This window comes from Phalacrocorax aristotelis, chromosome 2, assembly GCF_949628215.1.
Source record: "Phalacrocorax aristotelis chromosome 2, bGulAri2.1, whole genome shotgun sequence".
In the NCBI taxonomy this organism is placed as follows: Eukaryota; Metazoa; Chordata; class Aves; order Suliformes; family Phalacrocoracidae; genus Phalacrocorax; species Phalacrocorax aristotelis.
This window is the reverse complement of record NC_134277.1, coordinates 90,840,407-90,855,509: the sequence shown is the minus strand read 5'-3', so window position 1 is coordinate 90,855,509 and position 15,103 is coordinate 90,840,407. Positions and strand designations below refer to the sequence as shown.

General features: G+C 42.9%; 1 protein-coding gene across 3 annotated transcripts; it reads right to left on the bottom strand.

The window, feature by feature from the left end:
* Window positions 1–910: 910 nt before the first annotated feature.
* On the bottom strand, window positions 911–13,497 carry UPP1 (uridine phosphorylase 1). Of its 3 annotated transcripts, none has more exons than XM_075084327.1 (8): window positions 13,395–13,497; window positions 11,102–11,166; window positions 8,040–8,157; window positions 6,491–6,649; window positions 5,342–5,456; window positions 4,672–4,881; window positions 3,038–3,184; window positions 911–1,582 (listed from the first exon to the last, which is right to left on the bottom strand). In XM_075084327.1, exons 2-8 carry the CDS (start codon window positions 11,152–11,154, stop codon window positions 1,443–1,445), a joined length of 942 nt encoding a protein of 313 aa, XP_074940428.1. In that variant the 5' UTR covers window positions 11,155–11,166; window positions 13,395–13,497; the 3' UTR covers window positions 911–1,442. The 3 variants fall into 3 exon arrangements, with proteins under 3 accessions (XP_074940428.1, XP_074940430.1, XP_074940429.1); XM_075084329.1 differs by lacking the exon at window positions 13,395–13,497 and adding an exon at window positions 12,526–13,340; XM_075084328.1 differs by lacking the exon at window positions 13,395–13,497 and adding an exon at window positions 13,123–13,308.
* Window positions 13,498–15,103: the final 1,606 nt, after the last annotated feature.

Genomic DNA, 15,103 nt, shown 5'->3' with positions numbered 1-15,103 from the left:
ATCCTGAGCATAAATGAGAAAATGTGTTTTTAAAAATCAAAGGAAGACTAAACTAGTAAATTTTTTAAAAAGCTAATATTTTTACCTTTTTATCTGTTCTCCAGTTGAAAATTCATCAAATTTAAGGAGACTAATCCTCATTGATAGTTTCCTCTTCACAAGAGTCATCCCTTCCTTTTTTACTATTTTCATCACATTGCTTCCAGTTTCTGCCACTTCTTGGTGAATGGGCCTACTAATGCATCGCTGCCTCTTAGATTGAACTCATGCTTGTTAACAGTGTTGCAAATTACAGTCCTTGAAAGAAAATCTCATATAACTGGATCAGTGACAGCTGTTCTGATAGTTCATTCAGAGCCTTTTGACCTGTGACTCCTATTAGAACTGGACCCCCCACTGCCATGGGGGGTGTGGGGAGATAGACATGTATGATTTAAAAAAAAAAAAAACACAAAACCACAACAACAAACACTAGGCCAATGGTAGAGGAAAAAATGGCAGAAATGGCTTTGATGGCATGTACAGTCAATAGGTATTCTCCAGTTTTCCAGAACTAGGAACCATTACAACAGTGAGTGTTACATCCCGAAGACATGGAGATGGAAAAAAAATTTGAAAAGGAACAAAGTAAAAGGAAAGAAAAATGAACTACCATAATGCAGTCCTGTGAACAGGCATCTCCTGAATGCCTGTGGTTCCTCTTCAGTACGCAGAAGCCTTGATTCAGCAAAAGATTTCAGGTTCTTCAATGCAAAATTACTTAATGCATAAATGTTTCCTGGCCATTGATTCAATCATATAGTTAAAATGGGATATGAATGACCTTGTTGGATCAATATCTAGAAAGTACAGACGTTCAACAGCTCAGTGTCAAGTCCTTAATGCTTAGAAAATTCAGTCCCACACTTGGCAATTTCATTAAATTTTAATATATGAAAATATTATTATTTGTCAAAGTTTGCAAAAAATAAACTGCATTCACTTTAAATTTTCTTTACAAGTAAAGCAACAAAGACCATTATAATTTATATAATTTTTTTATAACAACAAGAAAGGTATTAGCATTCTTAAATTAATTTTAATTTGGTGGTTTGCAGGTACTTGGCAATGAAGTTCGATTTTCTTCCTAGTTTTTGTTTTACAGCAGGGATAGATAAAGCTTTTTCATATATTATAGCAGGTTTGTCCTTCACAATAGATCCCTTTTCCAGTCCACAGGAAAGCGAGTCTCATATCCAGCAATGCATAACTAAGCAAAACTTAACTGGAAGCCAATCAGCACATTCACTTCCCAAAGCACAGGGACATAATGGTTAACTTCCACAGACACACGGAATGCTGTGAAGTATTCTGAGGCAAAAGACCTTTAATGTACAGAAGTCATGACCATGACTTCAGCTGTGCAAAAGCCTCCTGGCTTCTACAAAACAAAGATGGGAATTTCATACTTTCCCAAGCCTTTTCTTAATGAAATATCCCACTAACTTTTGCGGTCTCTGCTGATACTCCACAAGCACATCATGTGGGCTGCTAATCTGATCCCCTTCAAGCCGATTCAGAAGAGTGACACACACTACAGCAGCTAGAAATTAAAAGACAGCATTAGTTAGGAATGACATTCTGGCACTTCTACAGTCCAAAAGCATAAATATTTGAACAAACAGCTAGATGATTAGAAATATGAGAGAGAAAAAAAAAAAACAAAAACAAAAACGATGCACAGTACCATAAGGTGCTAGGGGACTAGCAGGCTGTGGATGATTAAAAAAAAAAAAAAAAGAGTTACAAAGTTTAAGATATTGATCACTACATTAATAAAGCAAGAGCTTGCAGGCAGCTGCAGATACTTATATCATGAGTCTGATGTTTTCCTGCATAGGAATTACCTTTCATAAGTACCCATGACTTGACTGATAGGAAGTGATCAGAGACACTGTTCTAGCAGATGTCGTTAGCAGCCCGCCTGTATCTACCTTACCCCCGGCTCAAATCCCTGTGCTGTAGATGCCATCCCTTGGGAACCAGCAGAGGAGCCGTTTCAACGTTTACGATGGGGAGCACTGCAAGTACATGAGGATCTCATGGACCATCTCAGGCTCATCTGCTGCCTTTTGGTTATCAGAGCCCCACAGGTAAAACCCCTCCTTTCGCTCAAGCTGAGCTCTGGGGTTTCTGCTAGTGATGATTTGCAGAGCACAAGCGGTAAATACACGTTACAGACCTACAAAGTAGAGACAGCAAAAAGGACCTGGCTCCCTATTGGCTCAGTGATAGCATGGGTTGGGTTTTTAAATCACTCTCAAGTCAGTAAGAACTGAGGACGTTTGATATAACCAATGGCCTTTTTGCTTATTTTTCTTCATTTTGTTCTTGAGTCTAAGGAAGTGTGAGAAACACCAGTGTTTTAAATTGGCAAATGCCTTGCCAAGGGAAGTGAGAGACTATAGCTAACATGGTAAATAGAATGGCCCTGTATTACATTATTTGTAGTAGCTTTTTTTTTTACTCTCTGATCTTCACTGAAAAAAAGTAAGCTGTGTACAAAAAATTTAAAACTCCTTTTATGATTAAGAATGGTCTATTCATGATGCTACTAAAAATCTTCAAGCCATAAGTCTACAAGAAACACACTTTCAATTTGATACGGAAGTATAGAAAGTGATTATAGTTTTACGTATATGAGAATCACCTGATTGCTTAAATTAACCAGTTGCTTCTTGTAAATTTCAAAGACTAACTGAAGAAAACAAATTAATGCTATGGGGTAATTAGGTGCTTTAATGACTTATGTGCTTGCCATGGGCTGGAATAGCACATGACAGAACTAAACTCTAGAAGAACTATGTGGGCAAGTTTGCATAAGTTATGAATACATATGACACAAATCAAACAATCATAGCAACAAAACTATAACCAGAACTGGGTTTTTTTATATGCAGAAGGTATGTTAACACCTCATTCGCCGTTTTTACTACAAACCCCCTGCAATGCAGAAAACTTCCTATAGCTTGAATAAAGTGACTTTAAGCTAGCTTACCTTTGACACCGCTGAAATTACACATTGCTGCGAACACAGAAGACTCCATCTCTATGTTTCTGACGCCAGAGTCGTAAGCTTCCTTCAAATATTGCAGTTTCTCTTCTTCAGTATACAAGCAGATCGCACCATCCAACCTGCCCTGTCCTACACAGTCATTTTGTAGAAATTTTCAGTGATGACGTCACAGAACAAACTCATTTTCTAAAACACCCAATTATCGCAGTTTCCCCAACACAGTGTCCAGCTTTTACTACTACTCTTTATTTTCATGCAGAAGACAAACAGGACAAAGTGATTCTTAGCTATTGCTAGAGCTTCTACATATTACTTGTATCTTTTATAATGTGAGTCACAGTAACATAATTGGTCTTCTCCGGCTTAAATTCTCAAATTCATAAACAGGAAAATGTAAGTAGCAGTTTCCCGCATGTGCGGCATACATGAAAATTCAGCAACAAACTTGAAGGTGTAGGGAAGCGCTGCATTTTTCCTATGTTTAATCATTGTCTAGAAAAACTGCCAGACTCTAAAATGCTTTCCTGACGCTACCTTTAAAGGATGAACATTTTATTACTTACTAACTCTTTAGGGTAAGAGATGAAGAGCCTCTTAAGCTAATAATATTATAATTTTTTGAGGAAATTAGTTTATTCAAATTACTCAAGAATAATGCCTACAGATAAAACAGCAGCAGGTTACATACAGTAAAGTTAAATTACACAGTGTTTTACTCAGTATCTTTTTGTTTTCAGGAGTTATACTAAATTAATGCCTTTGAGCCTGTTCTCAGGTTTTGCTGTGTGAGTTCAAAAACATTCCTGACACCTTTTTTTAGTGTAGCTTGCAACTGTGATTGGTGTCTGAGCAGATACACACACTGACAGTGTCCACTCCTGACCAAGCCTGAGCACTACTAAGACCATATGTTCCCCTCTGCATTGCCCCCTTTGCCACCTATTCAGTAACAGCTAGAGAAAGTAGTATCAGGTGACATCTACTCTCTGTTCTCATAAGATCTGAAAGATGTTTGTGAATAGACTTGGGAGATCATAAAAGCACCTGAATGTCTGTATGTTTATCCAAAGTAAGCATTGGAGGTTTGCCCCTCCTATGTAGCATCATTGACGCAACTCAGCAGAATCTGTCTTCAGTTGTCTGGTCACTGCTTTGCTCAAAATGCACCCAGGAAACCAGTTCCAATGCTTCTTTTAGAAAAGATTTACTTTAGATACTTCACCAGTGCAAGAAATACCCAACCCCAAAACAGCCACAAATAATTCTTACTCCTCTAATCCTCTAGGATGCCTCAGTAAATCACAGAAACTTTTTGACAAACATACCTAGCTGATGAGTACATGAAAAGCGTACAGTAGACTGTATGTATTCCAGAGGATCTATTCAGAGCTGGGAGGAAATAAGTCTCCACAAAACTACAAGTTCAATACAGCAAACTGCTAAGCACAATGCTTGATTTTACATATACAAGAAACAGGTTAGTTACAATTGACAAGACAACTCAAAGTAGGGAATGCCTTCTGTCCAGTGAACTGGAACCTTAATGTTAAAATATTATTCAGTATTTATCTATTGCTGCTTACCAATATACTCTGTTAGACTGTTGCCAGCCTTACCTTCGTAGAAATCCAAAGTGCACATAGTGTTTCCAATGACTGTATTGAATTCATTGATTTCTTTACTGCACTCCATCAGTTCCTTAGCTAGCTGTTCATCTAGGTCTGTACTGCGAGTTACAGTCTTTCCCAGAATAACCTGTTCAAACTGAGGTTTGAAGGTGGCATCTACTGACTGCTTAGTTATAACCACTGAGCCTGGCTCCAGACCTGCAGTAAAAAGGAATAGATACAGCTTCACAATGTAGTTAATGCTTTGTTTCTGCACACATAAAACATACGTCTTGACCCACCCTCTTCTTTTAAAGGTGGCAGTTTTGCCCCTGAATTCACCAAGAGAATTTTTTTTGTGCACGGCTGGCTGCTTCAGTTTATTATTACAAATAATTTCTGAAAGAACTAAATGTATCATTTTTTGCTATATAGTCTTTATCTCATACTTTTCATACAGGACAGGAATGTCCTTCTCCTCACGTTGTCGTATGTCTTAAGTGCATTTTCTCTATCCAGAGACAGATATTGCCTCTTCTTTCAAAATTACAGAAGCAAAATGATTCATCTCCTGCAGAAAGCTGTTCTGACCATCAACCACTTATTTGCAGAGAGATGCTTTACTCTCCTACAAAGATGCTTTGCTTTTAAGAAAAAAAGAAATCAAGAGGGGAAATACCTATTCCACCAGAGGTGCCAATGCGGATAATGGTTACGTTGGAACACTTGGCATGATACAACAGCTTGATCAGCTCATGCAACATGATTGAAATAGAAGGAATGCCCATACCGTGCTGAAATGAAAGCAGAAATTTGTATTTGACATTCACATAGACAATGCAAAATATATATGGAAGAAGGGGCTGAAAAATAGCTCCTTCCTGGTATTTGTTTCCAAATGTCACCTCGCTCCCACAAAAACCCCTGACCTATGGGCCTACTGAAAAGCTCCTACAGGTAAACAGAAAGACTCCCACTGGCTTTGGTAGACTACAGATGAAATACAATATTTCTAAAAATCATGAATTATAAAATGTTTACATTCTCAAAAGTATAAGCAGTGTCTTTTCTTAATAGCTAACAAATGCACTTCATCACAGAACTTTTATTGAACACTACAAAATCCCCACTCTGATTTTTACCAACCTAAAGTGCCAGTGAATAGTTAAGCTAATTTTTTTCAAAATACAGACATTGTGGTTCAGTCACAAAGTTCAGCAAATGTAGATCCACCTTAACTTGCATGATAATGCGACAATTACAACTCAATAGAAAGGGTGCAGAATGATCTACAGTCATGCAATTGCAACTGAAGTATGTAATCATATATACAAATTAAAAGGTATAAAGTTTTAAAATGCATACATGAGTTGGCAGCACAAGTACCGTGGAATGCTGCTCTTAAGCTATGGTAGCATATCTGACAATGCCGCTGCAGATACTTATTAGCTCTGGATATGAAACAGTCATTTTTTCCAGTACCCCCTGTGCATCGAGTGACATTTTTTTCCCTTTATTCAGGATACAGAACAGGGATGAGGCAACAGTAAGTCTGCTCAAAAAATTTATAAGGCCATTCCTGCAACACGTCAGTGGTACACTGAGGAAAAAGGAGGCAAGAAAGGAATGAAGGTCTCAGAGGTTTGCCCTCTTACAAAAAAGAAGAGGGCTAAAGAGGAATTCTGGACTGCATTATTTTGAGCATGGCTGATAAAGACTTAAAAAGCTGACTCTGTCTATTAAGCATTTAAAAGAAGTGTGCATGCGTATTTTCTCCTTTGAACAGCACCATTGACCTGTGTCCCACATCCCGTTAAGTGATACTTACACTGACTGACAAAACAGGTCCCACTTTGTACATTGCATAACGGTCAGTTCCCACACAGATGTTAGGATAGTCACAACCAGGGCTCGCAAGCCCCAGTTCTTCAGCTATGTAAGTGGTAAAAGCTTTCATCCGTGAAGGACTTCCTCCAACACATACAAACTGGGGTGGACAATATTCAACAAAACAAAATCAGTTGCACGATTCAGTATATCAAAGAACATGCAAAGACCAACATGAGGATGCAAATGCTTTCAGTTAACACATAACTATTCACAGAATCACAGAATGGCAGGGGTTGGAAGGGACCTCTGGAGATCATCTTCTCCAACCCCCCTGCTCTTGAGCAGGCACACCGAGAGCAGGGGGCACAGGAACGTATCCAGGTGGGTTTTGAATGTCTCCAGGGAAGGAGACTCCACAACCTCCCTGGGCAGCGTGTGCCACTGCTCTGGCACCCTCACAGGAAAGAAGTTTTTTCTCATATTGAGGTGGAACTTCCTGTGTTCCAACTTGTGCCCATTGCCCCTGGTCCTGTCATTGGGCACCACTGAAAAGAGTCTAGTCCCATCGTCCTGACCCCCACCCTTCAGGTATTTATAAGCATTGATGAGATCCCCCCTCAGTCTTCTCTTCTCCAGGCTGAACAAACCCAGGTCTCTCAGCCTTTCCTCAAAAGGGAGATGCTCCAGTCCCCTGATCATCTTGGTAGCTCTACGCTGGACTTGCTCAAGCAGTTCCCTGTCCTTCTTAAACTGGGGGGCCCAGAACTGGGCCCAGTGCTCCAAATGTGGTCTCACTAGGGCAGAATAGAAGGGGACGATAACCTCCCTCGACCTGCTGGCCACACTCCTTTTAATGCAGCCCACGATACTGTTGGCCTTCTTGGCCACAGGGGCACAGCGCTGGCTCATGGTCAGCTTGTTGTCCACCAGCACTCCCAGGTCCTTCTCGACAGAGCCACTTCCCAGTAGTTCAGCCCCCAACCTGTACCGGTGCATGGGGTTGTTCCTCCCCAGGTGCAGGACCTTGCACTTGCTCTTGTTGAATTTCATGAGGTTCCCCTTGGCCCAGCTCTTCAGCCTGTCCAGGTCTCACTGGATGGCAGCACAGCCTTCCAGCATATCAGCCACTCCTCTCAGCTTGGTAAGGGAACTTGGCATTCCCAGACGTGGTTCTTTTCATAATCATTCAAATAGGCCATAAAGAAAAATTATGGGGAAACCACCCCCCTTCTATATAGCACTCAAATACCTTCATCCTGTTTAAACTAATATAACACAGATATTGGCTCGAAGGCCTCCCAAAACAGAGTTCCACTTGAACAGAGACTGCAGTATTTGCCTTCTTACTGAATGAAAAGAGACAGTCAGAAACAATTATCCCCAATTTTTCTTGATACTGAGAGAGATGAGAACCCACAAAATCTTATTCCCTTTCCATACATTCCTCAATTGGTGGTATGCTGACACGTTTTCCTACTCTGAAGACAGCTACACTTCCACCTTCTGCAGAAAAGCTTAGGCTCACTGAATGAAATCAAGTGTCCTACCTTTACATCTCCAAACAGTGCTGGAAAATCATGGGTACCAGTCCCAAGAGCAAAATGGTACAGGATGTCTTCTTTCATCTTCTCCAGGTGAGGGTTGCAGAGATGGATAAAATTCTCTCTGCCAGGACAGCAGCATTATGAAACATACAGAGTATATACAAATCCCTACATTGAACAGATGCTAATTTTGCAAAGGCAAGCAGTGCAAGTTGGGAAATGCCGCACCCAAGTATGCCTGCACTATCTTATTTTGGTTCCTCACACATTACATTAAGGAAATCCTAAACTTCATGACCACCTTATGTCTTGTAATAAACCATATAACATATTTAACATTCCAGTCATTGCACAGGATGAACAAAAGCCCAGATGGTAGGATGCATTTGCAACAGTGCAAACTCTACCTTGAACAATATTAAAGCTGTGAACCAGGGTGGATCTTTATGGTGAGCACAACAATGGGAGGAGGTCCAGGGAATATTGAGTAGACCATCTTACTACATAGCCAATCTATAGCAAAGCTGAAAAGCAAAATTCATCTCTGTGTTTTGGCTGACCCTCCTAACCACCTGAGAGGGGCTGAAAATTTGAGCTTTATAGGTAGGCCCAAAGGGTGTTTCTGGCAATCTGGCTTACTGCAACTCTGTCATCCAGCCAGGAAAAAACTCTATGGTATGAGACTGGTAACAAAAGCACAGAGGATCTGAAGTAGGAGAGGAAAAAGGCAAATGGAAAATCTGAAACAAAGTGAAAACCACGGAAGAGAAAAAAATATGCAAGAAAAAGGGGGAGAGAGGTAGAGGTAAAAAAAGTTCACTTCCTCTTAAATTGCTTCCTGTAAGGAAATGATACAACTTTAAAAAAAAAAAAAAATCTTTCTGAAGAACCAGGAAATGACAAGGCAAAGAAGGCAAACTGAACTACTTAGCATGTGGGATCACCTTCATGGAAAATTTGGTAGTGGACTAACTAAGCAGGCTGATCGACTCATAAATTGCTTGCCTTCTGTGCTTTATGTTTTAAGTTCAGCTGAAACAGGTAGGAAAGACTAGCCAATAATCACAAGCTTAAGCAAAATACTGGCCAGTACTTCAAAGTAGTTTCTGAGGGATGAAATTGAGCAATAAATATCTTCCAGACACAAGAAGATGACTTAATAGCTCAGTGAAGGCTCACTGCAATCACAGAATTGCTCAGCAAATTCAAACTGCTTTGTCAGAGGAGACAAAAGAGCTTGCCTAGAGTTTATACAGTTTACGTAAAACTGTTAAGACTTTTTCAGGAACAACTCTGAAGCCTAAACATAGGCATTTAGCACTATTTCAGATGGTTTAGGTTATCTTGCCTGTCTTCTAATGCCTCTCCAGAAAGGCATTGCTTTTCTGTAGGTCCTGTATCTTACCTGTCAATCCTGTAAAAGATGTATTGGTTACCTTAAGAAGCCTAAAGTAGCCTAGATGACCCCATACTGAGGTCACTGACTGTTCCTTAGAAAGCAAGGAAAATAGTTACAACCCCAAGATTCCGAGTATAACAGTTGTTCCTGTTCTTGAAAGCCTCTCTCTAATGTCATAAACTATCCAGCAGCAGCTGCACAAAAAGAGAGGTATCATCCCAATCCACCCTATTTGTCCCTGCCCACCATACACTACAACCTTCAGCAATTGAAAAAGCAGCCCAACAAAGCAGGTGGTTCGTTCGCCCCTTCAGTAGTAATTCCCTTCCATCTCCCACATGCCCCATTTGCCTCTCTTCAAACAAATCCTGCCTGAGGGAGAACCAAAGGTTTGGTTGCCTTTGTTCTTCCCTCCAAGAGACCTGTTTGACTCCAGGAGAAAGAAAGAGCAGGTTTATGGCTCGTCAGAAACTCACAGACACCCCAGGAGTCTGCCAGCTCATGTGAGCAGAATTCCCACGCTGCGTCCTCTGAATTACTCCTGTTCGTTTTTGTGGGACCCATAGTTAATGGGTCACTCACTAATGCAGACCAAGTAGCTGGCTGTGCTGATGTTTACTGGAATGGCTTTTACATACAGATAGGATAAGATTTGAAATCACTTTGCAATTTGGTCTCAGGCAAGCAATAAATATTTCCTTCTTTATGAGAAGACTGAAAATAAAAGCTTCTCTCCAGGAAATAAAGTGGGAGAAGGCTAGGCCTCCATTAAAAGTACAGGGAAATTCACGTGGTATGGGCCAACACCACTTCCTCACGTCTGGCCCAAATACATCCTCCTTCCTCAGCAGTGACTGTCTTTCACCTTTTTCATCTCATACCCTACCAGCAACACTCCCCAACCCGCCGCCTCACTGCAGCAATGGGGTTGTTACTAACTTGCACTGGCTATCTGCCCACGCAGATCTAATTGCAGAATTGGATGCTGGGATAAAATGGGCAATAAAAGTAAGCATATTACTACCTGTATGTAGGACCAATGCCCTGGATTTACAGTAGAGGCAAAGTTTATCTGATAAAAACGTTTGGGCTGTAACTCTACGGAGCAGACAATTTAACTCCCCTCACACTGTTGTAAAGCACCTCCAACTACTAGGGGTTTAAAGAAAACATGAGTATCTGAGGACTAAGCATGCATGTATAGTTTTACTACAATAAGCTTGAATTGAGGATCAGAGAAACAGATTGAACTCTTTGTTCAAATTCTTGAAGCAGGTAAGTCTGGCCATATGCAGCAACCAAAGTCAATATTTCAACAGCTCACTGGGATGGATGGATGGATGGATGGATGGATGGATGGATAGATAGATAGATAGATAGATAGATAGATAGATAGATAGATAGATAGATAGATAGATAGATAAAAACATCACCTATGCTTGGAAAAATTCACTGTCGTGATAAATGAAAATGGCTAGCCTGCAAAGCCCTCTGTGTAGATCTGCTTAAAGCAGATAAAGATTCCATTTGTCAAAATACCTTCTACTAGATACTCAATGTTATAATGAATATTTGTATCAAACTTTATCTTTAAATGAGCGTGTTATGAGTTTGGTGAGGAAGGTAAGTGTAAACTTGGACAAGATAATTAATTTCTGAATCTTACTTTGAAGGCTGTTCATCATCAGTTTTCTTCTCATTTGAGAAACCAGGAGCCATGTATGCTTATACCTAAAATTGTATTTAAAAAATCAGATATAAGTGCATCACAGTAGTCCCATCTGTAAAGCTAGCATCATTAACAGTGATAAAAACCTTCTACACAGATGATACTGTCACAAATATTAAACCCCCAAAATAATCCAGCCATGCTACAGCTTTTAACTGCAGAAGAACAAGCATCTCCAATTTTATATGGCCAAGCATCACCACTTTCAAACCACTGAAGCCCAAACTAACCCCTTGCTAATGTAACCCCCATCTCACCGCTAATTCTGTTCTGTGGTATAAACACCACCTGGCTCGCAGGCCAGAGGGAGGTACGTCTCACAGCAAACGAACTGATCCGCTTCCTTCTGTACCTCCCACAGTGGCAGCGACTGCTGAACTAGCATGAGCCCCCTTTCACCTCTGGCTCCAGAAGGTCTCCAAAGGTCATCTCTAACCATCATACGCCTGAAACCTTAGTCCAGGAAGCATCTTACTCATAATATCCTCGTCATTAAACACATCTTACTGACCTTAAGATCATTTCTGCCTGCCCCAGCCCAAGAGTGAGGAAGACTAAACCAAACCATGACTCCAAAAAGTCACAGCGCTCTAGTTTATCATCCATCTTGAGTATCTTTTTTCCTAATCCAATACCCTAACCTATACTAAAAAAAAAAAACCCTTTCTGCATTCTCTTCTACATTCAGGTAAGCAAATGTATCACTGAGGCTTTGGTACTGATATAGAATTGTAATTACAGGATGATTCATTTGTTATTATTTTCAGAAGTGACTAAGGCTACGTGACAAAGTTGGTACTTTCTGGAAATACCCTTACAGGAAGTATTGAATCACAAAGTTTTGCCCTACCCTCCCTTGCAAAGAGCCTGACAGCACACAGATTATAATAGAGACAGGACTGTAATCCTTAAAAACCTCACGATTGCACTATAAGGAAATAGAAAGAAATTAGTCTTGTAATAGAATTAAGTAACACATGAATTTTGAAAGAACTACAGAAAGAAATTAAACCTGAAGTCTGCCTGTTAAAAGTCACTGAATTTATAAGGATGATTAGTTTTCTTCATTTAAAATATTAACCTTTATTAAACAGACCTAAACTTCATGTGTACTAGATGTACTAAGTGTGTACGAGATTCTGTGCTCCAGGAGGTAAAGCGGTATAAAAGTCGCAATGAGAACCAATTATGCACCCTTATGGTGGTACAATTAGAGTCAGTCACTTACAGGGTATCGCTATTATACCACCTACATCACAGGAAAATGCCTCTTTTTTTCCAAGAAAACTACAGTGCCGCGAGTCCTCGTAACAAGGAGTCAGAAGATAAGAAGAAGAAACAGCAAAGCAATTTTTATGTACCTAGATGACAAATGGCTGCAAATAAAGTGAGGATATTCGTTCAGCTGCTGTCCACAGTATTAAGCGACCACTTAATTTTTAATAGTGTTCTCGGTTCTGTGATGCCCTAAGCAATGATGTATTTAAAAAAAACGGCAACAAAGTTGTGACACTCCAAAGGTCTGGAATACCCTCTCCGGCAGCGCCCAACGGGAGATGCCTTGGCAGGAACAGAAGAAAGGAGCCAGCATGAAGCAGCTTTCCCATGGCAGACGCTTCCGGCAATCCGGTCGTAGCTGACAGGCAGCCGATTAATAGGAAGCCACCAAATTCTCACGCTGTCTACTCAAACGGAAATTTTTATAGCCACGTCCAAAGTTTCAGCAGCCTTCTTCAGCCGAAGTTAGAACTGACGCTCAAGAATAACGTTCCCATGGCAGGACTCGGCTTAAGAAAGGGCATGGCCCACTTCAATGCGTGTGCAAGTCCTCTGACCCATGCTTTAAAGCCATGCGGAATATGTTATCGCTACTCTCTTATTTTAATATATTTTTTTAATTTTTTTTTTCACACACACACTCCCCCCTCCCCCCCCCCTTTTTTTTTTTAAAGGAAAACCTCTGTTATCAGTATCTTTAAGGAGAAGCTCTAGCTTGGTGTCCATCCATCGTGAGAGGAACCGAAGTCACTGCGAACTCGATCTCCGCACTCCGGTCTCCTCCCGAGGCGGTGCGGGCTCTCGCACTGCGCACATCGCTGCCGGACGGTTCCCCGGGGCTCGGCAGCGGCGGCCGCCGAACACGCACCGCCCGCCGTCCCCACCCCCGGCGGCGCCCCCTTTCCCCCACCCCGCCCCGCCCCAGCAGGGGTCCCGGCGGCTCGGCCCTCACCTGGGGCGGCGGGAGCGGCCGCTGACAACCGAGGAGAGCCTGTCGCTGCACGGGCGGGCTGCGGGGCGCGGCGGCCGAGCCGCCCTCACGGCGGCGGCGGCGGGGGGGCGGGAGGTGGCGGCGGGCCGGGAGGTGGCGGCGGGCGGGCGCCGCCCCGCCCCGGGGGGGGCCGTGGCACCGGGCGCGGTTAACTCCCTGCGCGCCGGCGGCCCGGCCGAGCGGGGGCACGGGCGGTGCCCGCGGCGGCCCGGCCCCACGCGCGGCGGGCGTTGGGCGGCGGCGGGGAGCGAGGGGGCGCGGGAGTGGGGCGGGAGCAAGGCCGGTGTCCTGCCGCTCCCCCGGCGACGTGCCTCCGGGCGGCGGGTCCTCAGGGCGATCTCGTAATAGGCATATAAATGCATAAGCGCAGGTTGGCACCCTCAACCTTTTCCAGAGTCAGCTTAGGCTGTACGGGTGTTGTTGTATGTCTGTCTTTGTAAATGTATAATTCGTACAGGCTGTCTTTAAGTGCACCTCTTTTACTAGTAGCTTCGTACAGTGAAAAAAGGCCATGAGAAAAAAGCACAGGTGACTTCTGCTAAATCGAATCAAAACGAATCAAATAGAATAGACATTTCAGTTGGAAGGGACCTGCAACAATCATCTAGTCCAACTGTGTGACCACAAGTTAAAGCATGTTATTAAGGGCATTGTCCAAACGTCCCTTAAACACTGACAGGCTTGGGGCATTGATCACCTCTCTAGGCAGCCTGTCCCAGTGTTTGACCACCCTCTCGCTAAAGAAATGCTTCCTGATGTCCAGGCTGAACCTCCCCTGGCACAGCTGTGAACCATTCCCACCCATCCTATCACTGGATACCAAGGAGAAGAGATCAGCACCTCCCCCTCCACTTCCCCTCCTCAGGAAGCTGCGGAGGGCAAAGAGGTCGTCCCTCAGCCTCCTTTTCTCCAGACTAGACAAGCCCAAAGCCCTCAGCTGCTCCTCACAGGACATTCCTTCCAGCCCTCTCACCACCTTTGTTGCCCTCCTCTGGGTGCATTCAAGGACCTTCACATCCTTCTTAAATGGTGGGGCCCAGAGCTGCACACAGTGCTCAAGGTGAGGCCGCACCAACACTGAATACAGTGGGATGGGCACCTCTTTTGATCGGCCGGTTATACAGTGTTTGATGCGCCCCAGGATGCGGTTTGCCCTCCTGGCTGCCAGGGCACACTGCTCACTCATATTGAGCCTGAGGTCAACCAGCACCCCCAGATCCCTTTCTGCAGGGCTGCTCTCCAGCCACTCCTCTCCCAATTTATACTTGTGTGCGGCATCACTCCATCCTAGGTGCAGGATCTGGCATTTGGACTTGTGAAATTTAATCCCACTATTCATTGCCCAATGCTCCAATCTATCCAGATGCCTGTACAAGGCATCTTGTCCCTCAGGAGTCAACAGCACCTCCCACTTTGGTATCATCATCAAACTTGCTAATGGTGCATTCAATTCCTGCATGTCGATCATTGATAAATGCATTGAACAGCACTGGCCCTAGAATTGAACACCAAAGAACACCACTGGTGACTGGTTGCCAGCCAGATGTAGCCCCATTCACTACAACCCTTGGACCTCTGCCCTTCATCCCATTCTTCACCCAGCACACCATGAACCTGCTAATCCCACAGTTGGACAACTTGTCCAGAAGGATGCTGTGAGGGACAGCATC